This window comes from Phalacrocorax carbo, chromosome 7, assembly GCF_963921805.1.
Source record: "Phalacrocorax carbo chromosome 7, bPhaCar2.1, whole genome shotgun sequence".
Lineage (NCBI taxonomy): Eukaryota > Metazoa > Chordata > Aves > Suliformes > Phalacrocoracidae > Phalacrocorax > Phalacrocorax carbo.
In genome coordinates, this window is record NC_087519.1 from 27,334,099 (window position 1) to 27,358,613 (window position 24,515).

Here is a 24,515-nt window from a genome sequence, read left to right on the forward strand (position 1 = left end):
CATTCCGGATCAGACACAAAGATTTGCAGTATGTGGGAGAGTAGGAAAAATCAAGGAAGGGAGGAAGAACAGATGGTGGTAATCAGGCTTGTTCTGCAAAGGTTGAGAGCTATACTGAGGACCATACTGACTCTGAGTACTAGTGTTGATACACTCAGAAAACCTGAAGGTTCAAAGTGATCTTCGGATGTTCCTATGTTTCAGAAGGTGGGAGAGGACTTCAGTGAACCCAGCTTCAGGTTAATGTGTTCTGTATACAGCAGTTACAGTACAAAAGTATGCTTGGGCTGGCATGGGTGTGCAAGCACATGTGTTCCTCCTTTTGAAATGGGACAGCATTTGGAAGAAGATCCTCCCCATTTAAAGAAAAAGCAGTGAAGTGGAGGAGTGAAGAGGAGGAAAATGCTTCCATCGTTCATTTTACAAGTCTCTGAAGAATGGGTTATAAAGTATTCTAAAATGCAGAAAGAACAGGCTTAAGGAAGCTTTTAAAATTCTCACTTCTTTACCTTCTTGGGAGGAAACCAATGGCCAGTTGGGGTATTCAGAGATGTTAAGAAAAAACCTCGAAGTTTCTGGAAAATAATAAGGCAAAGAGTTTAGTTAGTTCATCATATACATTCTTCTGTATTTAGTGAACTCAGACTTGGCTACTTTATCCTAAACCCATTTTGTTTTGAAATCTTAGAGTAAACAAACTGAAAGTTGCAGCTGTATTTACTTGACTGTTGCCTTATTAGCCTCTTATCACATACATTGTTATGTTAATAACAACTCCTGAAGTTGAACCATTATGCAACAGGCAAGCCTATTGCCTTTTCCCAAGGAAGTGTGTATTCGTGGGGCAGTGGGGAAGTCATCATCCTTTGGTATTCCAACATCTGAATTCTGCTGCTTATACTGTAACTGCTTTTCGAAGGTTAAGTAGTATTCCCTCCCATTCCATCCCACCTATTTTAGGCTCTCATTAGGTACTTAAACAAAAATGCTACCTGTTATGAAAAGCATGGATGTATAGCTAGAGCTAGAAGATTGCAGAGATCCATTAGAAAGGTGAGCTAGTGGGGATCACCATATCAGCAGCACATGTTTATTACAGGCAGGAGAGAGTGACAGAATGGTAGAGATAATGAAAAAAGAGGTGGCGCGCATGGGAGAAAAGACCACCTTCAAACAGGCATGCGGAAGGCTTAGTTGCCGTTCGCAGTTTTCTCATTGTTTTTCAAGAAATTATGTAGGTGCTGGTTCAGTGAAACCTTTGGGTGCTTTGCCTGCAAAAGGACTCTTCCAAATGGAGTTGTAAATAGTCCTTTTGCATTTTGCACTAACCCTGCCATGCTCTATCATGTGAGTACCCAATGCCAAACTGGGCTGGTTGCTCATAATTTCTAATGTAAAAATTGTTTTGCCAGTACATAGTACCGCAAACAAAATCAGCTCTTGGACTGCTCAAGTTGGGCATAGAATAGAAGGCTTCCTGAAGTTTAGAAGGCAGTCTTGCAAATTTTTTCTTAATTTATCTGTGAAGCAATACTTCGGCAAAACTAATTATGTTCCCAAGGGATGGAAAATGTCAATGTTAAGAATGTAAGTTTGCTCATACATGAGGCGAGACATTTGTGTGGGTGGGTGTTCTAGTTCTAAGGGGAAATACTAAATACCAGATTTTGGTGCTTTGCTGTTTATGGGGCAGAATGACAACACAGTGACCAGCATGAGAAGAAATAGCATTGTCCTTGTTCTATGGTATTGCTGAATTGCAGAGTGTGTTCTCTTGTGGTTCAAGAGTATGTCATAATCCACAGCTACATACATAAAATGCACAGAAACTACATAAAAGCAGGATGTGACGTATCCTAAATTTGCAACATCTGATAGTCCAGATTTTTTTAATTGGCTACTGAATACATGCATTTTTATCCTTGTGTTATAATTTAATTGTTGGTGTTTTAAATTTTTTTCCTAATCACTGGGAGCACAAACGATTTTCTTCTGCTCATTATGCCATGTTGTTAAAAAGTATTTGTTATTCATTACGTTTTCAGGTTCAAAGTAAGCAAGAGAAGAAACCTGGAACTTCATCCCCAGTCCCTTTGAACTCTGTGGTTAGCCCTTGCACTCTTCTGCCTGTGAATAAAGCCACCAGCAGTACCCCTTTGTCGATAAACATTCCACGTTTCTACTTCCCTAAAGGACTTCCGAATATCTGCACTAATCATGAAGAAATCATTGCCAGGATTAAAGAAGCCTTTACAGAATTTGAAGATGAGAAAGCAAGCATCTGTGAAATGGGGAAAATTGCTAAGGTAACTGTTCTCCAGGTTTTTCATTTCAGAAAGACTGAATCTAAAAATAATAAAGGATCTCACAGCTGTTCTCACTTTTAGTGGGGGGGGAAAAAAGCCCTTTTGCTCTGAGTGTTTTTGTTTACATTAAGAAAAAAGTAAAAAAAAATGAGCTCAGTTTGCTGTTTGTCACATTTGATGGGTATGCTCTTTTTTGCTTTGATTTGCAAAATGGTTCTTTCAGACTTCTTACCGGATACAAATTGCATTTTGGTTTTTCTGTTCCTCTATAGTTATGCTCAGAAGATAGCAAAAACTTAGTCTGCCTCTGTGGCTTCAGGTAGTGCCAGCTACCTTCTTTGTGGTTAGCTGCCCCACTGATCTGGATGTGATCTGTGTGTACTGTTGCAGTGTTGCTTGAGAAAGCAGTTTCCAACCTACACCTACTTGGACACAGAAGAGGGAAATGCCTAGTCAAGCCTCAGCCACTGAGGTGCATATGCTCAATATCCATAATGCTGGTGTCAGCAGACTTGGAGTTGTTACAGTCTGCTAATGAGTTCCTGGCTTCAGGAAACAAAACACAGCACTTGTGTGGGAGCACGATGCAGATGGGTAGTTCTATTTTCCTCTCCTTCAGCCATGGTTTTTAGTAATCCTGATCTAAAACTAGCAGTTGTCAGACACATCTCATATGTTCAGTTTGCCCTGAATGCATCTTTGGCACTGCAGTTTGAGCAATAATGTTCTGTCCAAGAGGAGCGCTTGTTTTCCAAGAAGGAAGATTTTTCTGAAAGGAGAGACTAGGCTGGCTTTCTGTTTGTTTTTAGAGGAATTGAGTAGCATTATTTGTAAACTGTCTCTGACAACACAGAAAAACTTCTTTGCATGACTAAAAAAAGGTTTGAAACTGATATGACAAGACAGGCAACTGTGTGTGGCCTGTCACTTTCAAACTGGGAGAAGCAGGAAGGTGGTGTACAAGAGCCTTTCTGTCTGGTCTCTGCATCTGTCTCTACATGGAGGTGCTCCATGCTATTTAGCTGTTGTAAGGCTTGCTTCTGTTCCATGGGATTATTGCTAATAGTATCAGTTTTGGGGCTCTGAAATAAATGCAGGAGAACCGGCCACACAAAGAAAACAGCAAAAAGTAAATGTCGTTCTTCCCTCAGAGTAGCTAAACACCTGTACAAGTACCTGTGTCACCTGACACAGGAATGGCTAAATCTGGAAGCAGTTCTTATGCTGATCGGGGTTCCCAAAGAAACATGCAGGCCCAGACAAAAAATTGAGAATGGACTTGCAGGATAGCCATGCTTAATAGAAGAGATGAAAGAGGCTTTGTGGGGAAAGCAGAAGTGATGCCTCAGCTACTTCAAAATATTCCTCCTTCCATTTGGTGTGATATCCTTACCTGTGCCTGGCCTGAAACAGCTGCACTCCCTCCAAGGCCTGTGTTTTGGAGATGTTCTGATACCTTGGCTGGAGTCTTGAAGGTAGCTGGAAAGATCTTTGTGGTAAAGAGGTTTCTTGAAGGTGTCAGCAGCTGAATGTTTGAAGCCATTTTCAAGCCTGCTTTTCTGAGGCATTAGAGAGTACAAAATCCTTGAGCTTTTATTGATTACCATTCTGAAAGCTAGCAGTCTCTGCGGAGGCTAGTTGAAAAGTTGTGTCTGGGGAGTCCTTTTGCTCTAATTGGCCTCTTTCCGTTTGTGCTTTCATTTTGTTATCCTGCTGTGATCTAGCAGTGTTGGAAAATGGGCTGCTCTGGGTAGAAGGCACTGCACTGGAAACTATAGGACGGGAATCATTTCACCTTCAGGCACTTAATTATTAATTGTCTCTAATTAGAATTAAGTTCCCTTGCTGCCAATGAGAAGTCAGCCCTTGTGGAGAATGTGTCATACTTTTCTAAGGTAGCTCAGTGAAGTAGCTGATTTGAGTGGTCTGCTGGAAGGAGGTGTCTGTCTCTCTCCACTTCACTTTGCAGGGAATCTTTCTAAACAGCTCAGTCAAAGACAGAGCTTAAGAGCTAAATAGTCTCTGATCGTCTTCCTAGCCTGACAGGACGTGTTTCTCAGCTATTTTAAAAGGTGTGTGACAAAGTACTTGGTGGATTCTGAACCTTGGCATACTGCAAATAGCTTTTTGACTAACCTGAGTGCCATTACCACTTTATTCCCTGCATGTAAAAGCCTCAATGATTAATTTGGTGTGTAAACAAGCAGGCTCTTCTTGTGACTGCTTTTGTATTCCTCTTTGTTCGGGTATTTCATTACAGATATGTGGCTGCCCGCTCTACTGGAAAGCACCTATGCTCAATGCATCAGGAGGAGAAAGGACAGGATGTGTATCTGTACACTCATTTGTATCTATGTGGAGAAAGTGAGTATAGCGAATGCAAAATTCTTTTTCTGGAAAAAGAGAACAGCCTGCCATAGAAATCCCTCTTCCTGCCCCTTCCTCCACCCCCAACTTTTCAAATCGTTGTCCCTTATTTAGAAGAAAATAAATGGCTTGAAAATCTGCATCAGCTTAAGTCTTCTGCCCCAAAACTCCCTGAACTCTTGTTTCCATGCTGCATCAACAAACTTTGAAGCAATTGTGTAGATGATGAGATGTTTTGGTCTGGTTGGCATATAAAATATATTAACACACTTCCCTAGAGATATGTCAGCCATTCATGAGATAGCTGGTAGATGTCAGTGGATTTTGGATATATTTATTTGAGGCCTTACTGCTGTATGCTAGTGTGCTAAGTGAGTGCCATTGGGGAATGAGGAGAAGAGGCATGTGATAATGTTGTAGGACAGGAAGAATGAATGTAAAATAAAGAAGCATCATATGAGTGGATACTCTGGGAGCTTTAATAGTCATTACCTTCCTCAAGCATGCTGTATAATAAATCTGTGGGGTTTGACAGTCACTTCCACAAACCATTGTCAAGGCTTCTTTTTGAAATTGAGAGCTCTGGATATGTTGTGCTTGGAGTCAGAGGTGTGAGATGGAACAGACTTGCTCTCTTGCCTAATCTTTTTCCCTCTGGGGTGATTCAGGCTTTAGTCTACTTTGTGAAACACCTGAATGACGTCTCCATCTCATATCCTGAGAGAGTTCTAATTTTTTACTTAATGGTTGCTCTTCAGATTCTTAAAGTAGCCTTTAACCCTGAGTTCCCATAGTATTTCCTGCGTTAATATTGTCAAAACAGCTTCTAGCTACCCTGGCAAAATTGCAAAAATGTTAGGGGTGACTGTGATCACTAAGTTTTTCTTGACACAGACAAAATTTTTTCCTTCCTTAGGTTTCTCCAATTACTCCTAATTAAACCCTCATGTATCATACCACATATTTTCACTCCTCTGACTGTCACATCCTTCAGATATTTGTAGACTGTGGTCATGCCCCTCTTCTGTATTCTTTTAACCACACCATTTCCAAGCCAAGTTTTGTATGTTTTTCTCACTTCAATTGCTCTTTTAGAAAGATTTTTCTTTTTTCCTCTTCCCCTCTGACAGCTGCAAAATTTTTTCTGGAAACATGATAGATGGATGGAAGTAAGTGTAGTGTTCCTGGTAAAGTTAGACTATGGCTATCTGAACACAGCCATCATTTTAAAACCATTACCTTTAATTGCAGAAGCTTATTTTCAAGCATTTTATTAGCTGACCTGACCTTCCTAAATGCTACATTCTCACTGATCTCATTTGAAGTCAACAGGAATTACTGAGTGTAGAATACTTGTGAAAAACCAGATTTTTTTAGTTTGTTGCTAAAACGTGGCTTTGGCCTGATTTTTTTTTTTAAAAGCTAAAACATTAGCACCTCTTTTCTACAGCTGATTTAGAATGTACCTATTAATTGACAGTTAGCATTATATGAATGTGCAGCTAACAGGATTGCTTGTTAGCCACTAAATCTTTTTTTCTTTTCTTTCTTTTTTTTTTTTTCCTGGAAGACTTATTTTAAAAATAATTATTTTTTTTTTTGTAAAATGTGTTTTTGGTAGAGAGTGATGAGGCCAGAATTAGCGGTAAGCCACTTACAGTGTGATCTCTGCAGGAAAACTACAGGTGTTTCAGTACTATCTTTCAGTATAAGTTCATACACTTTACACTTCTAGGAGAGGAGGGAGGAGAATAATCACTCATAGTAAATAATTAACAGTGCATTTGTATTTTCACAATTATTAAAGAATACAGGATAATTTTCTGAGCATTTTGTTGTTTCTCTTATACTATATGAAAAACTTAGTGTTTGATATATCCAAATGTTCTCTTCTGTTACAGGTATTCAGTAGTAATTTGGTAAATCTCATGGAGTTTCCATTTTCCTACATATTTTTGTTTGGAATGAGTTAAGTAATTGTGATACCTTTGACCAGCATAGTATTTTGTATTGGAAGAAAGCAGATACAAAAATCGGTGTCATAGATGGAAACTGTCAACCTAAGGAATGAGTTTACCTTCTTCTCTATGACTTCAGTGCACAGCAGCCAGCTGTGCCATAATTAGCATGGGATGCTCTTTTTTCCCTTCTGGGGAGTGATTTTTCTGGTTGAAAATTTAGTCACTGTAGTTTGACAGTATCTTCATGTACTGAAATGCAGTAAAGGATTAAATTGGAGAGCATGTCCGCTATGGCATCCTGTTAGGTTGATCCTGTTGATTTCAGATGAGATCAGTGAGCGTGGAGGATATTGAAAAGTCAGGTTACCTACTAAGATGCCGTGGAATCAAAGTAAGAACAGTCTGCAATAAGGAACCTTGTTTACCACAGCAACATTAACATGAAAAAAGCTCCACTGGGTGGTAGTACCATGGTGCTGCCAAAAGACATTGAAGAAAATGGGTGCTGGTAGTCTGAGGTCAATTTTGCGCAATTCACAGTGTAGATTTATTGCATAACACATGATAAGGCACTTAATAATCCTTGGGTGGTTGTGTTTGTCCCATGAGGTACGAAATGGTTGGAGTAACTCTTCATCTCTCTTACAGAATCCTATGTAACTGCCATGATGATGCATCCAGATTCACATACCTTTTAGCGAAGCCCAGCTATGACTACCTAGAACAGGAGGACTTTATCCCACTGCTTCAGGTATCTGCAACAGCTCAGCAGTGAATGGATGGGGAGACAGTGCTATGTTTATTTTGTAACTTCTTTATTTTCATGTCTTGACATGTTTACCAAGGACATGTAGACCTTTGGTTTGAACAGCACCTGGGTGGGGTTTGTTTTGAAGTGAAATAGAAATAAGCATTTTAAGTAGGCTATTTTGCGCAAGTGCCAACCAGCTATATATCTTGCTAAGGTCGCTGAGGATTGTCAGAGCTTTTAGTCTCCTGTCTCTTGTTAGGATTTGTATTTATCAGTGTCTGGTAATCAGGCTGAAATTTGCCCCATCTCTCTAGGTGGTTATTGGGAAAAATGCATGGCGCTGCTGATACTCAAGCACAACAAAAAAGCTTACTAGAAAAGTTGTAAAAGTTGCTTGACAAGACAGTTCTAACTGAATTTGTTTAGGAAGACTACCAGTTACAATACCACGTAGAAATCTTTGCAAAAAATTTTGCAGTTCCAATTGTTCTCTATATGCCTCTAAATCTGCTAGAGCACAAGTCTCACTGCTGATTTATTTTTTCCTAATATTCAGGCTACATCTGTGCATCCCGATTTAATTTCTTTCTCTTCCTTTTATTCATATGTGGTATTTTTAACAAAGCAAAATATCATTCTTTAATTATTTGTGGCCATTTAGGCAGACTGTGGATCGGTTCAGGGTTTCTTTATAGCTTCTCTTTAAATAAGGTCCATCTGCTCCTCTGATCATCTCTTGATACATTTTCTGAGCTTTTCCACATATCCCTAAATTTCTCACACTGTGCCCTCTATGAAAAACCTCTGTGGAGATACTACTTTGGGGAAGTTTTTGTATCTACACTGGATGTTTCTGTGTCTCAAACAAAACCGGGACTGTGATGGGTAAATTTTCTCATGTTCCTTTTCATCTTTTCTCCACTGGGCACACTGTCTTTCCTGATTGATTGCAGCTGTGCTTTTTAGCTACTGGTGCAATCAAAGGCACGTACAATCTTGTTTGTCAGTCAACCAGAGACTAGCAATATTACACCATCATATTAGACGTTGTGTTAGACTGGCCAAAATCTGGTCATATCACACCCCTAAGGGCACTGTGTCTGCTCTGTCCCTTTGCCATGTCATGGTATAGACAAAGTAAAACTTTGAATGCTTTTTTAAAGGGTAGAGGAGTCGGTCCTGTAGAAATTACGCAGATACTGATTCATGCAGGATCTGAATGGATTAATTCAGGATCTGAGCAGTTTCTCCATTATTTTGGTCATGTGTTTCTTGGCAGATTTGGTGTCATGAGCCAGTGTTTGGCTTACAAAAGGTGATCTTGAGAAAGAGGCATCTCCACAGGTAGTTCAAGTAAATTTTGGAAAAGCACTGATCATATCTGTGTGCATTCTGAGGCTCACAAGAGCTTTCGTTGTTGTGGAGGACATAAAAGGCAACTTTCTCAACCTTTCAAGGAATGTTTATTTCTGGCACCTAGCTCTAATAAATGTTAATATCTTCAATGAATGGAGGAAAAAAAGATCTTGGAGAGGAGATAGTTGCATGGTCAACTAACTACTTTTTTGTCTCATTCAATGAATACGAGTTTTCATCTACTCACTAACTCTCTTCCTTTGTTTTTCTATCCTTAAGTAAATCAAAATGGCCCAACAGGTGCGTATTGCCCAGAAAATGTATTCTACTTATACTTCTGGGACGTTCACTTTACCTATAAAAAGATGTCATTTCAGTTTTATTGTTAATGCTGCAAATACCATTTCAAAAGTAAGCAAAAGTATTGATTTGTAAACCCAGTAACTTCTAAACATTAAAAGGAGAAGAAAATCTGTTTCATTTTATTTGGTCTTATCTTGCAGGATGTGGTGGAAACGCATCCTGGCCTGACGTTCCTGAAGGATGCTCCGGAGTTCCATTCCCGGTACATTACGACGGTAGGCTGGCTCCTTTGACTTCCCGAGACACTGCTGTACTAACCCTCCCTTTGTGATTTGTCGACTGTTCCTATTAGCACATCCTTCAGTTATTTAAAAAAATAGGTGATTTTAATACTACTGGCAGTGAGTTTTTTAGAAACTACTTCCAAAGGAAAACTGAATCTGCCTGTGTGTGCAAGAGGTTATTCAAAAGGTTAATAATGATTCTTTCTGGTCTTAAGCAAATCCATAAAAACAACTTTTTTGGCGTTTAATCCTGATGAAGGAAAGCAAGAGGTCCTTCTTTGGTCTTTGAGAGCTGCTAAGTTACCCCTAATTCAGCTGGGCTGTTGAGACCAGGAAGGCTGTATGTTTGAAGAACTCTGTCACATAGGAATGGAGAATCTGTGGTTGTTCCATGGTACAAAGCACCCATTTCACACAGGGGTCTACCGTCCAACTCTCCTGCCTCTTGCTCTTGCCAGAAAGCCTGCCTAGACTTTCTGAGTCTTTGAGCTTTTGTGACTACTGTTTGTTGTTGGGTTTTGTTCTGTAGCTTTGTTCTGACTTTGCAGTGAGCAATTAGACTGGTGCTTTACCTGAGTAAGTTTGTGCTTTTCTTAAGCCTTTAGCTTGTCTCATGTTGCGTATGGATCTGGATAAAAGGTATAAATGTCAGGATGTTTTATATCTGCGGCGGCAACAAATTCTAATAATGACAGACCTGATGGGAACTGTACCCCAACAGGACTCAAGGGCTTAAAGTTTCTCCTCTTTGCTTGCCAGGGTCTGGATGGAGGCCAGATGCACCACATACTGGCAGCTGGGAGATTACTGGCAGCACAGGCTTGTTCCTTTCCTGTAAGGAACAGATGGCAGAAAGACACCATTGCTCTGGGCAAACCCTGAACTGTCACACTAATGTTTTATGAAAATGTGTAACAAGAATCAATTTTAAATGTTTAGATGCACTTGAACGTGACAGTGAACATCAGTGTACTATCAACATATTGAGTCCCCATGGAGCACGACAAGATACACTGAGCATAGTAACTGGCCAGAATAGGTCTAACAATGGCCAGGGAATTATAGAGGCACATGAATGGGTGGAGTGTGGAAGGTGCTTGTGGCACATGTAGCCTGGTATTTGGTGTTTAAAGTACATGTGAGAGCTGAAAGACTTAAGATCACACTAGCACCTGTTTCTCACTGCAGTATCAACCAGTTGTTCTTTTCTGGTGAGCAGGTAAAGACAGAATGTGTGGCTGTCCTGGTTCTGGCTGTTGGGTGGTGGCAAAGGCAGTTCTGTGCATCTGCCTTTCCTCTTCTCAAGTCACACGCTGTTCCTGTATTTTTCAGGGTCTAAAGGAGGGAATACAGACAAGAAATAAATGTCTTCATAGAGAAATCCCCCAAATGATCACCCCTGGTGTCCCAAAGCAGCAATTGCTGCACTTTCTGGACCTCATCAGGGCGCGCAATGCATGTTCTGGTCTGAGAGACCGGCTGTGAGAAACTGAGGTTCCACTTAAAGATAACTGAAGTGCAGGCTGCTACTGAAACGGGCAACACCTTTTCCTTCCACTCTCTTTTTCCACAACATCCCTTGTGCCTGGGTGAGGTCCTGTGTGACCACTCTAAAGCAGTCACAGAACTGGACCCTTCATGAGTACATGAAGCTCCCCAGTGCCTCTTGATTCTGTTTGTGCCTCCACTATGCTTTCCTAATTCAGTCTGAGCTTTAAGCACCCTTACTCATAGTACTCTGACAGAGGTCATTTCCTAGGCTTGCTTCCAGGCAGCCAGGAAAGTGGTGCTTGTGGTTGAGGCAAATGGTGTGTAGCAGCAAATTTTACAAAGCTGTGATGTCCTTCACCAACTCCTCATGCTGGCAGGACAGTGTTGTTCTGGGTGTCCATGCTGGCAGACAGATTCCTTCTGAGCTCAACATGAAGGAAGCCATGGCCAAATCACTGGGTTGGAGAAGAGTCAAGACCTTGGGAGACACAGTCTGTTGAGTCAGGTTGTTCCCATCTGGAGTGGCAGTACTTGGCCCACTGCAGCAGTGGCTCTCCTCTCTGATAGCAGGAGCTCCTATTTCTCACATCTCCTTTCACAGACAGTTTGGCACTGCTTTCTCTTTAATGTTACAAAATCCAGTATTCCCACCAGGAAGTAATGAAGGAAAGAGCTTTGTCCTTGGATTTTGAGACTACTTGGATCCTTCTGATCCCTCCAAGGTAGAGTGCCTTATACCTACTTACAGTGGCAGAATGTTGTATTTGCTGCAAGTGCACGAATTAAATTTTAGTTTTGTGTTACAGATGAGGGCTGCAAGGAGATACTGGCTTTTGTGTTCATTGTTGGATACAGCATCACTTGGTTGAAGTCACCTGGACAGTAAGCTAACAGTCTAGTATGGGTAAGGTGTGTATACACATTTCAGTTGTAGTTTTGCCTACCTCTGCACATTTTAGAGTGCCTTTTGGGTACAATAGGCTATAATTTAATCCGTATCGGTATCTGTGAGCTGTTGTATTGCCAGTATACTAATCTACTTGTGTTTTTTTTTCAACAGAGAGTGACTCCTGAAGCTGATGCGTAATATCATGCAGCATTTATTGTAAAAGGTTTAAAATGTGACTTCTGCCAGAACGTTCAAACAAGGCTCAGAGTTAGCACTGCATGCTGTTTTTGAAAAGCTGACTCAACTAAAAACAACTTGGCAAAAGATATTGCATGTTGAAAAATGCTTCGGCTTATGCAGTGTTACCAATGTGAATGTGTAAGGGGAAGATGGCTTACAGGGTTTAATAAAGCTTTGTGGTTTTTTCCAGAAATGGTATTGCTTTTGTTCTTCTATGGGAACACTGGGGAAAGGCCTAGAGCTGTGATCCATCAATGGTTTCTGTCCTGGAGGTAGATTACATGAGGATAATGGGCAAATAGGAAGGGGCTCCCCCTTCCAAAGGCTTATGGACTGAATTCAGAATAAATTATCTTACACACTGGGAAAAATGAAGCCAGTTATGGCTTTCAGTAAGGCATTACTGACACGTGGCTTAAATGCTCCAAATAATCAGAGGCTGTGTAATTATGTTCTAGGATGTTTCCCAAATATGTTTTTTGACAGCTTGGTTGTCCCAACTTGGAAAAGAGAGAAGTATTCGCATTTTAGTACATAGTGTATGTATCAGTATATCTAGTGAAACTGGACCATTGTTTGAATAATAAAGCCTGCACTGAGTGACTGGACATGGTAAAAGAGATTAAAAGAGATCCCATTTTACAGCTAGGTGAGGAGAGGGGAGATGGAACATCTTTGTTAATATGGTCTGATAGAGGAACAGTTTCCTACATGTCACAAATGGGGGTATTTTGTTGTCTTTTATTAACCTGGAGACAGAGGATAAAGAAAAAGATTGCTGGTTGGGGTCCATTTTCTGATTCTTGGGATTGTTATTTTTGAGTCCTTAGAATGGTGTGAAAGCCCTGTATCTTTAAGAATTGCTACAGGCTTGTCAGGTGTGATAATGGGTTATGTATGAGGTGAGATCCACTTCAGTCTCTGAGCTGTTGTGCAATCTGGAAGCAAAGACCAAACAAAGTTCAAAAATAGAGTCCAGAATGGCAGTGGCTGCCAGAGGCATTAAAGAAGAAACAAACATACAGCTTTTTCATAGTGCTTAAGACCAGAAAAGATCGTTGTGATTACCTAGTCTGAGCTCTTGCATTAGCAGGCCATAGAACATTCTCAGTGATTGCTATAGTTAGGATTGATATTTTTTTTGTTTTTAATTAAATTGACACCCAACTTTAGAAGGACATCCATCTTTGAAATCTGGAGTGATAGAGAGCCTGCAGTGTTTCTTTGGGAGTTGTCCAAGTGGTTAATCAATGGCAGTGTAAAAGAAGTGCATTCTTATCTTGTCTGAATTAGGCTGATTTCAGCTTCTAGTTATGTATTTCATGAGAGAGAAAAAGTCTTCCTGCTGTCCCACACCTCCCCATGTGGGCTTTTAAGGACCAGGATAGCTACCAATAGGTATTATGTTCAGCTAAGTTGAATATATTAGTTGTATTTCTTCAGGATACGTTTTGAGTCCTTAAATCATTCTTGTTGCTCTCAAAATTATTTGTGCTCATCAGCATTTACTGTCTCACTAATCTTTGTATTCCAAAGCAGACTGTTTTACAATCCTGTACTTGGTTCCAGATCTGTTCTGAACGAAGAACCAGGGCTTGTGTGACTGAGTCAAAGCATGGCCCTTAAATGGTGATTACCCACTCAAAGCTAGTTCTGGCTAAGAAACAAACCCACCCCATTTAATGTGTTAACTGGATTAATTCCTATAATGTCCATATTGTGTAAAGTTAATTTCTGTGTTGGAATAGCATGCACTATTAAGGTTTACCAAAATTCTAGGATAATATGTCAACATGATGTCAGAGACATCAAAGATTTTTTTGTATTAGGTTTGGCTGACAAGAACTATATTGCATAGGTTTCAGTGCTGATATCCACATTAATTATATTTCTAATTTCTCTTGAATATGTTTATTTATTGTTGTTTCCCCTGTTAAGTTTATTCCTGCATGCTCTTGATTGCACATTTGTGTTTTCCCCACTCTGTGATGATGTTTGACAAGTGAACAAGGAAGGGACTGGAAGAGTTCAGCTTGCTTTGTTAGGTACTTCGGAGTGTACTCCAGCTCATACTGTGAACTGTTCCTCTTGGGTTCTTGGAAGTCTCTGCATTCCCACCCCATGCTTTTTACTCGCTTTCACCAGAGGCAGATCAGTAAAGGAGACAAATGAGGTTAACACCTACCTAAGATAAATGCAGACAGATAATCTCTAGTGCTTATTTTCAGTGGAGCCACCAAGAGGATGAGGCATTGTTATAGACATCAATCGTGGCTTTCATTTACATGTCCTGTTTCCTCTTGAGAAGTCTGGATATCTTTTTTCTGGTGCAGAACACTAATCCAGTTGAGATCCATGCAAGCTACAGTGCCTAAAACCTGAAAAAACTCTGTTTCAAAATGATTTGTCAGCAGTTTGAATGTAGTCCCTGACATAAATAATGCATCTGCATGCTCAAAGATGTGAATTGAAAGCAGTGAAAATATTTGCAGAGTGGAAATGGATAATACGGGTTCAGAAATAAATGTTACTTCCAGACCATGTAGTGAATTAAGGATAGCAATATCTACAAAAAAGGATCACAAAACACTTTTGAAAAAAGTCCCCTTAGGATGAGTGAATAAACAAAATAAACATACTGCATTTAAATTCCCAAACTGGTATACTTCAGGAGTTTATTTCAAGAGCACTGTTCATGTGTTGCAGGTTATACAGAGAATATTCTACACAGTCAATCGATCCTGGTCTGGGAAGATCACTCTAACAGAGCTGAGGAAAAGCAACTTCTTGCAAGTATGTTGGTTTGTGCCTGATCATATAGAATGCATAATACCTTTGTTTCTATAACGGTATACTATATGGCAAGGGAGCTGTGCGTGGATTGTAGTGAAGTAGGCCAAATGCTCAGTGCTAGTAGAGTGACGGAGCTAGTGGAGGGGTTGTGTCTGAGTTGAGATGAGAGACCAGGGACTGGAGTAGCCAAGAGCACTGATAGAAGGTCAAGGGGCAGCTGTGCACCCGCTCTGAAGCTCAGTCAGGCAGATTGGCTCTTGGCTCCTGATCTAGCCAAATAGGAAGGGAAGCAAGATGCAGCATTGTACCTATGTTAAGTGGCTCCTTGAGCAGCCAAGAATAGCTGCCGGATTGTCTACACAAGTGGTGGGTAGGACAGCCAATTTCCTGACTCCCAATGGCACAATCAGCCCACTGACAGTTGGTCAGGCATGTTGTGCTGTGCAATTGTGAGACTGTGCATTTCAGGAGCTGATTTCCACTTCTGCAGTAGACTTCTTCAGAAAGGTTAATGAATGAAGCTTAGTTCTTGTTACAGTCCGTGTGATGTATCCTTACGTTGGGCAGAGGTTTCAGGATTTGGATCTCTGTTCTCTATATATTTTGCCCAAAAGAGCACCAGGTTAAAACTGTCTAAAGCTGCTCAACTCCAGCCCAACCTAAAAAGCCAGAAAGTCTTTAGCCTAAAAGATTAAGGACTCTGCTAAAGCAGTAAGACTTCCCTACTGGATCCTGTTTTCCCTTCCAGATGTAGTGTGCTGTCTTCATCAAAAGCCTCAAGCATGAATTCACGCTGCTCCTCCTTTCAGACATCATCTGCCCCACTGATCACATAAGTCAATGAAAAAATCAGTGCTCCCTTGGACTGTGTCATCCCAGTTCCTCTCTAACCTCTGTTATAAACAAATCCTCCCAACTTATCCTGCATCTTTATTCACTCATTTTCTCCCTTTATACACTCTTTCCCTGTTTCTCCTTGCATACCTACTCTGCCTTTCATCTCCTGCAGCAGGGAAGTTCAGCTCTGGGACCATAATTCTGCCTGGGCAGCTCTTTGCTGCATATGTAAATGACATACATTGGCATGAGTTATAAAAGAAAAACAAATAGTTATTGAAAAACCTCCCCAAGTGATTATCATCTGCAAAGAAATTAAGAGATCCATGAAGAACTGAAGAGGCTAGTGAGTGATTGATCAGAGGTTTTTAGACTTGAGTGTCACCAAGTCAGAGTAGTGCAGGTCTGGCAGTACTCTCCTGTTGTCCCTGCCTGAAACCTGGTTGATATCAGGATGTGAGAGTTTTGCTGAGATTCAGTTGGCTTCCTTGGATGTGGAGATGACTGAAAGTTGATGTTGAACTATCAGTGCCTACATATAGAACAGCAGCTGTTTTTATGGTTACGGATAGAGGGGCCACTAAGCCTGCCTGCTTAGAGACATAATGCCCTGGGATAGCTCTTAGGCTGTGTCTCACCTTTTTCTGAGAGGCTGTGAGGGCAGGGGAGGACAGACAGGGGAGGTTTAGGTTGGACACTAGGAAGAGGTTCCTCACCCAGAGGGTGGTGGATCACTGCAACAGGCTCCCCAGGGAGGCAGTCATGGCAACAAGCCTGTCAATATTCAAGAAGCACTTGAACAATACCCTCAGAGACATGGTGTGAATTTTGGGGTTGTCCTGTGCAGGGACAGGAGTTGGACTCAATGATCCTTGACGGTCCCTCCCAGCTCAGGATGTTCTGTGATTCTGTAGCTCACATGAGTCTCTAAGCCTTTTCGCATTCTTGCAGCCATAATTTATTAGACTGAAAAGGCTGTCTTATGTCCCTTGGCCTCAGCACTAGGAGAAAGGCAAGCAGGGAGGTGGCACTGGTAAACATGCAATACACTCCTGTCAGTGGGAAGGTGGAGTGAAGGACAGAGGTGTGAAGTGGGAATGAAACAAGGACATTGTCACCAAATGTTTTCTAACAAGACATGTTAAGAGATGTCATGGTTGGAAATCTGTCTAAGCCTCACAGTTAAACCAGACTAATTCCTGTCAGTGACAGCCCAGGGAAACCAGTGTGATTGGTTTGATCTGCTTGGGAACCATCCCTCCTTCCCCAGTCCAGGATGAGTCTGAAGCAAGACTTAATTTTGCCCTTTGGGAGCCAGGCAAGGATGTGTGATGTGTAAAGATATATCTCAGTTCCTGTGGAGAACAGTGGACTTGCTGATGTAAATGGCTCTAAGAGTCTCTGGTACAGGTCAGAAATGTTTCACAAATAATAGATCCCAGCTGACAGAGCAGTTGTGTTCTTGTTGCTCTGCCTCGCTCTTCACTTCAGCTGAAAATTGGCAGAAATTGTTCACAGGAGTGGCAGAAATATTGTGCATACATACGCTAACCAGGACAGCCAAGCCAGGTGCTCTGTAAGTCCCTGTTAAGGAATGCAGCAACAGAATATCCTACAGGGGAGAAAGGCTGCATTTTGGATTAGCTCTCAGAGCTGTGTTCACCCAACTTCCACAGAGGTTGGAGGAGTTCAGCTGCTGAACTGCCTCTTTGTCTAGGTTTAACTTCCCACTTTATTTGTACTCTTTCAGACTCTTGCTCTCTTGGAAGAAGAGGATGATATAAATCAGATCACAGATTATTTCTCCTATGAACACTTCTATGTTATATACTGTAAATTCTGGGAGCTGGACACTGACCATGATCTTTACATTAGCCAGAAGGATCTGGCTAGGTACAGTGATCAAGGTATGCTGCCTGCAAGCTGTGGTGGGACGACGGGGATTGCTCAAAATAGATTGTTCCCACTAAAGAGTAAAGCTCAGCTTTAATTTGGTTAATTTGATATCTCAACAAAATTTAAATGGAGCCATCCATCGCTTACACAAATGCTGATTTACAGAGCCAGTTGTAGGGCTTAGACACAGAGAAATGCAGTACACGCTATTTTCTGCATGAGTAGCTAGAGAGAGAGCTTCTGTTCACATGTGGGTCACTGCCAGAAGGACAAGCTAAAACAATGTCTTGAAACTTGCTTATTATTTACTAAGGGTTTTGCAGGAACTTGGAAGTAGGGACAAGAAGGACAAGCACATGTGAACTTCAAAGATTGCTGAAGTGCAGTCTCGTTATGTGTGAGAGAAATTCTGGAGTCCAGTGAAACTTGGTGATTTTCAGTTTGCAGATGCACTCTGGAGAATATCTCTTGAGTTCATTGTGGAAGTCCTTTCCACAACTGAGCAGATGCTCTGAGTTTTCAAAGGTTCAAAGGCCATGGATAAGTTAATGGAATACAAATACAGAAAGGGCTATAAAATCCAAAGGCATTTGTTCTGTATGCATTGTGCTAGATGGAGGCACTCAGGTCGGCTGTTTTTAGGATTATGTTCTGAGAGCATGATATGCCCATGTGCTTACCTGTTAGGATTTGTGATGTAATATCTTAGACAAGAGCTTGAGTTATTGACTGCATTTTTAATCCTGAAGACAAAGCCTTCTTGGATTCTTCTGTGTGGTTGCTGCACTTTTTGGGAAAGTAGGTCTGGGACAGAGATCAGATTTGGGGAAATGGGATGTTTGGACACAACGTGTGACTGGAGGTGGCAGGATAGGTGAAGTATGTGGTAAGGTGTTGTAGTGCGTACGGCTACAGGGATCCGGAGGTATGACAAGTTGTCAGGCATTGCTGGAGCTCTGGAGACAGGGACAACATTTTGTAGGAGCCAAGATCCTAGTGAGCTGAAGTAAAAAAGAAGGAAAGGGGTGTGAGAATGACAGTGCTGTTAGGGGGTGTGTGTGTGTGTGTGTGTCAGAGTGGCCCACATGTTCTGAGTGCAGGCGTTCATGGGAAGGCCATGGGGGTTCTGGGTGAGTGTGGAAGTCACAGGGTCAGGAGCATTGATAATGGGGCTGGATGATGTGAGGATGGAGGAATGCCTGACTTGGGATAGGTGATACGGGAGACTTGTTCCCTGCTGGGATCTGGAGTGGGGCTATGGCGTATTTGTTGCACAGGAGGCTTGAGAGCACTGGGTGCTGGGGAACTAAAGATAGAAGGGGCGCTGTGGGCAGGGTGAAGGGGAGAAGCCATCAGTGCAGTGGCACCAGCAGCCTGTCAGCACTGTGCCAGGAGGATCTGAGGGATGGTGCAGGTTGGGTCTGCCTGGCTGGCGTGCCAGAAGTATGCCAGGACTACAGAAGTGATGGAGAACGTGTAGAAGGAGCTACGATGGGGGTCTAAAGGAAGTGGGTCAGCAGTCTGGGAAGGTGAGGTTAGTGTGCAAATCCTGCCCCAGACTGGTACTTGCTGCTTGGCTGGTATGTCTCTGCCATAACAATCTATCCCACGCATTTCCTGGCTGGCAAAACTGATGCTGCTTTTTTGTTGTCCTTCCCTGCAGCAGGATTGCCACAGCTTGTGCTCTGTTAAGAATTGTTTTGTAGGCATTTGATGTGTAAATTTTGCTTGATAACTGAACTTCTTTTGCAATATACACTGAAATAGTCTCCTGTCAGCAGGATTTGCTTATGTGACAAATCGTACTGCAGCAAAGTAGGAGTAACGCTGCCTATGTCCAAGAATCCACATAATACACAGTGGCTGTATTTGTGGGGAAATATGGCATTTGGGAGGATACAATGGCAGGCACACTGGGAGAATCATCTTCGGTTTTTATAAAATGCTGCTGAACAGACCAGTAAAGTGGTTAGAGCATTTTAGCAATGGGAAATGGCTTTCTGTTAATTAAGCATAAACAACCGGTTGTAGTTATTCCTGTGACCTGTAGCTTCATTTTCTCCATGTCTTCTTTGTTTCCAGCTTTATCAAACAGGATTATTGAGCGAATATTCAGCGGCGCTGTGGTGAGGTGAGGAGTAAGCATACTGGTTGGGGATAGAAGTGAAGGGAATTTCTGTCAGGCTGATTAGAAATGCAAGACACTGTCAAAAATCCCCACTGATCAGAATGGTTTCCAACATGGTGCTCCAGTTGGAGCTGCCTGAAATGGAGTGAGACTTCTGGGTATCTTAAGAAAACAAATTAAAAAATCTTGTAGGATGGCTACCTATAGACCTCATTAGAGAACAAGCTGGGCATAGCCAGAGGGAACATGCAAGCACTATGTGTTTGTGCCCTGCACAGGGATAGCTGGAGAGCACTGCTTTAAAGTTTCTGAAAAGTAAAACAGCCCAGCACTTGTTGTGGGAGGGGACATGGTAGATGAGCCTCAGCTCTGCAGTGGCAGCAAGGCAGCAAATGCTGTGCCTGTGCGGAAGAGGGAAAGGACTGGTGCTGGGGAGTGCATGGAGTACGGGCTAAATGGGTGACGATGCCCCGTTTTCTCTTGCCAATGATTTGGGACTTCTGAAAAATATGTTTGGTAACATTCTGAGTATTTAGGAGCCTGGTGGTTCGGTTTTTGGTTTTGTTTTTTTTTTTCATGTGTCTTCCAGAGGCAATGAAGTTCAAAAGGAAGGCCGCATGAGTTATGCTGATTTTGTGTGGCTCCTGATTTCGGAGGAAGACAAAAGAAGTGCTACAAGGTCTGACTGATTTCTATGTCTTAGTAAAAGTATTGAGATGAGCAGATAAGATTGTAGAAACTTCTGTGGCCTACTGCTTTCTACAATTGATGGCATCTTGGGTTCCAGTGATTATTAGGAAGAAAGCAACTTACTGTCAATGTTTGGTCAAGTTATTTGCCTTTCTTGAGGAGAAACTGTGTAAAATCAGTTTTCCTGTGATGCTAAATGTCTTGGTGGTCATCAGTGCCTTTGGTTACTGCTGGCTCTGGGGGTAAACCCCTGAGAAGTTTGCAGCAGATAGGCATGTTACCTTCACACATGAAGCAAGTGTGTAGGGTTTGTAAGGAAGCTTCACTGTGTCACTTTGTAAAACCTCCATATGCGGCTGGTTTGTACAGCCAGTGGGAGACTATTGTGCAGAGCTGAACTAGATTCGCCTGCTATTATTAGGACAAGAAGCCTTCTCAATAAAAATGAGAAGAATAATGCATAAATCCAGGGTTGGACTCTCCAGACATAAAGGGAGGATGTAGAGTGTAGAGTGTAACTGCCTAAAAGCATTGCCTTATGTGTAAAGGAATAGAGGAAATAAGTGCATACCATGCCTGCATCATCACTCACCAGAGTTACTCAGGGATAGCCAGTGTCCTGGGTTCAGAGCTGGTTGTATTTGGCCAACTTTGGCTGCTGAATCAGTGACACTCTAACCTACGTGAGCCAGTTGAGCTGGAGCACAGTCGGTGTTTGCTACAGCTACCAGGTGAAACAGGTCACGAGCATGGCTCTGCTCACAAGCCACTTGGGAGACTAACAGGCGGCACTCTTGAGTGCTAGCCTGTGCCCTGATCCTTCCCAAATGGTATTTTCATCCCTGCTTTTATGCCAGCCTTTGGGCAGAAGAGCATTAGAGGATGGGGGAAGACGGATGTGCGTTGCTACAATCTCTGCTCTGTGGAGTTCCTAGTGCAGTGACGTGCTTTCACTAGTCCTCTCTCTCTTTCCTAGCATTGAGTACTGGTTTCGGTGCATGGATCTGGATGGGGACGGAGTGCTCTCCATGTATGAACTGGAGTACTTTTACGAGGAGCAGTGTGAGCGGATGGAAGTGATGGGCATAGAACCACTGCCATTTCATGACTTGCTGTGTCAGATGCTTGATCTCGTTAAGCCAGAGAGGGAAGGTAAGTCCTGTTTAATGAGAGTTTCCATCCTCTTTAATCTGTGGTGGATCGAGAAAGTAATGTCACTTTGAAACCCATCTATAGGTAAAGCCTTGTGTTAGAATCACAGGGCTGAAATTACTGCACAAGGTAAAAGTCTGAACAGTGGCTATTGTGCCATAATGTTATGCATCAGGAGGTTTGAAATACTAAAACAAAAGACCTTCCGAATTAACATGGTGGAACTGGAGCAACAAATCTTGTATATTTCAGCTGTGGGATGTGCTGACAGTCTAGATTATGAAAATGGACCATCCACATTCCTTCATATTTCACATGAATGAGAAAGACCTCTATATGTCTGTGAGATTTAAGCCTAATAAACATACCCAGAATAATGTTAAAATCCTTGACTGACTTGGGAAGAAATTTTGTAATATTGTAGCATACTGGTGTTTTAATTAAAACTTCAATAAGACTGACAAGTAATAGGTCCAGTCTCTTACTAAGAACTCAGCACAATACTGTGGGGGCTTTTTTCTGCAGGAAGAGTAACCCTGCGAGACCTGAAGAGGTGCAGAATGGCTCATGTATTCTACAACACCTTCTTTAATTTAGAGAAATATCTGGACAATGAACAGAGGGATCCCTTTGCAGTACAAAAGGTATAAATCACCTTTATTTCTAAATACAGGCCTTCTCAAACCTATCTTTGGAATGCACCTGGATGTAGAGAAAATCCAACCAAATATAAGAAAACCTTTTTCACAAGTAGGGTGGTCAAACACTGGAACAGATTGCCCAGAGAGGTTGTGCAGCTTCTATTCTTGGAGGTTTCCAAGATGTGACTGGGCAAAGCCTTGAACCCCATAACCTGACCTCATAGGAAACCCTGACTTGAGCAGAGGCTGTGACTAGAGACCTCCTGGGTCTCTTCTAGCACAAATTACGCTGCTATTCTATGATTCGGTTGCCATCACTGATCCTACTACACTAGCACTGGCAGTGCAGCATGTGATTCTAGAGAGAATGACTGGAGCATGCTGGATTGCACCGATTCAGCAGGCTGAAGGAGAGTGACTCAGCTGCACTAGAAGGGAACCTGGTTTGCTCTCTTTAGAAAGGCACCATGAGATTCAAACCTTGATATCCCATTTGTCTCTTCCTGTCTCCTACATAGCTGCAGTCATAAATAAGTAGGCTATGTGTGAAGATTTAGTAAACCCTCTGGGCTGGAGCCTTAAAACAGCACTAGCAATTTTCCCATAGCCTAAACAGAACCAAAGAGACAGATCTTTGTAACACAAGGGCAGAGGCAGATGAGGTGTCAACACTGTGATCAGGCCGCACATGCAGTAGACTAGATAGAAGGTTAGGCTATTCCACATTGTGACTGGTTGTCAGCCTGGCTGCACTGTCATTCACCATCCTTTCTTCCCAAGCAGAGAAAATACAAGAGGAGGTTGTGGCTTTTGTGTTTCGCAGTTGTTGCTCACCAACTGTGGGATGTTCAGAGGCTTGAGTTTTGTCAGCTATTGGTGTAAAGTCCCTCACCTCTGGCTCCCCTTGCACATCCAGTGAAACTGGATGTGTCTACAGCTTAAAGACTATCTCCCAGAGCCTCTTATCTGGTCAAAGTACAGTAAAGTGGTGGGCATGCCAAAAACAACTCTGGTTCACTCCCAGCAGCTCCTACATAACTTGTAAGAGTAACTTTGTGGTTCAACGATTCAAGGCTTAAATATATCCTAATCCAGAACCATGCTACTTTTGTGTGTTTGTTTGTTTAAACTGGATCATCATAAAAGCAGTCAAGTGGGGCCAGGGGGGATAACAAAGATTTTAAATCAGTAATTTCTTTAACCAATTACAAAGCGCACAGATGCAGGTCTTGCTGAGCTAGAGCAAAGAAAATGTACAGTTTTTCATGTTCAGCATTTCTGAAATGAATCAGGCTCAGTTTGTTGGCAGCTTATGTCACACGCTGAGCTTTATAGTCTAAGGGATGTATTTTCTTCGTAGTCATTTATGTGCAGATGTTAAAATAGTTTAAGATAATAGTGAATCTTTCAGTTAAGGTAAGTTTTGACTAGATGTTTCTGTACAGTTGATTACTATTCCTAGAATTGCTGTTTCACATGCTTAGACCTATTGTAAACAGCTGTAGAGAGGTATGGACAGAGCATGTTTGACTGTCTTATCTCTTTAGGACATTGAAAATGATGGCCCTGAACCCTCTGACTGGGACAGATATGCTGCTGAAGAGTATGAGATTCTTGTGGCTGAGGAGTCTGGGAATGAGCAGTTACAAGAAGGGTAAGCACAGGCATTGCGCTGCCCTGGGGGGACACTATTTGGCTCCAGCTGATGTTTAGTAGAAGCATGTGGATGCCACTTTTAACAGAGGTAGCAGATTAGCGGACTTATCATTTAGACTCAACACTGGAGAATGCAAAGCCTACAACAGTTGCTCCGAAAGGCAGTATTGGTATATCTGTCACAATGGCCGCCTTTGTGGGCAGCTATTTGGATCAGCTACACACGCTGCAGTAATAAAGGTAGCTGGGAAAAAGGACAAAGCCTTTTTCTTTTGGCAGTTATACAAAAAAAGAGATTAAATTACTTTCCTTAGTCTTGGCCATGTCACACTATCATAGATTAGAAACTGTAGCTCTGTTATATTTATTCTACCTAGCAGAGACTTTCTTTAGTCAAATAATCCTACTTTCTGCCAAACTTTATGCCTATTAGTCTGTGCTCTTCATAAGCTGTGTTTCAATGTTTTCATTCATTTACAAAATTTGTTGAGACTTTTCCTTTAAAATACTGTTGATTTCTGCAATACCTACCCTCATTTTTGCAGTCTTCTATAAAACTATGGACAGACATGGCAGCTATCCTTAGAGTCAATGAACCTAGGCAGAAAAGTTGCTCCAGAACCTCTCTGTGTGCAAGGGCTTCCTGCAGAGGCTCCTAATGAAGACTCAGTATAATTATCATTTAGATTTGTGTCTATGTTAGTATCTTCTTGAGAATATTTCTCTGGAAGTCTCCAGGTTAATATAACAAACATCCAAAGAATGCTTATCCCA

At 41.8% G+C, this 24,515-nt stretch overlaps 1 protein-coding gene across 7 annotated transcripts in view; it reads left to right on the plus strand.

The window, feature by feature from the left end:
* Window positions 1–24,515, plus strand: part of PPP2R3A (protein phosphatase 2 regulatory subunit B''alpha) — a 61,008-nt gene that overhangs the window by 28,029 nt on the left and 8,464 nt on the right. For 5 of the 7 annotated variants that reach the window (XM_064457157.1, XM_064457159.1, XM_064457156.1 and 2 more), the window contains 12 exons: window positions 2,046–2,306; window positions 4,567–4,670; window positions 5,804–5,842; window positions 7,283–7,385; window positions 9,245–9,319; window positions 14,655–14,741; window positions 17,329–17,485; window positions 19,557–19,605; window positions 20,192–20,281; window positions 21,269–21,444; window positions 21,970–22,088; window positions 23,633–23,739. In XM_064457157.1, coding sequence (XP_064313227.1) covers window positions 2,046–2,306; window positions 4,567–4,670; window positions 5,804–5,842; window positions 7,283–7,385; window positions 9,245–9,319; window positions 14,655–14,741; window positions 17,329–17,485; window positions 19,557–19,605; window positions 20,192–20,281; window positions 21,269–21,444; window positions 21,970–22,088; window positions 23,633–23,739 — 1,367 coding nt within the window. The remainder of the gene's footprint in view (window positions 1–2,045; window positions 2,307–4,566; window positions 4,671–5,803; window positions 5,843–7,282; window positions 7,386–9,244; window positions 9,320–14,654; window positions 14,742–17,328; window positions 17,486–19,556; window positions 19,606–20,191; window positions 20,282–21,268; window positions 21,445–21,969; window positions 22,089–23,632; window positions 23,740–24,515) is intronic. The other 2 variants (XM_064457158.1, XM_064457161.1) reach the window with 1 other exon arrangement.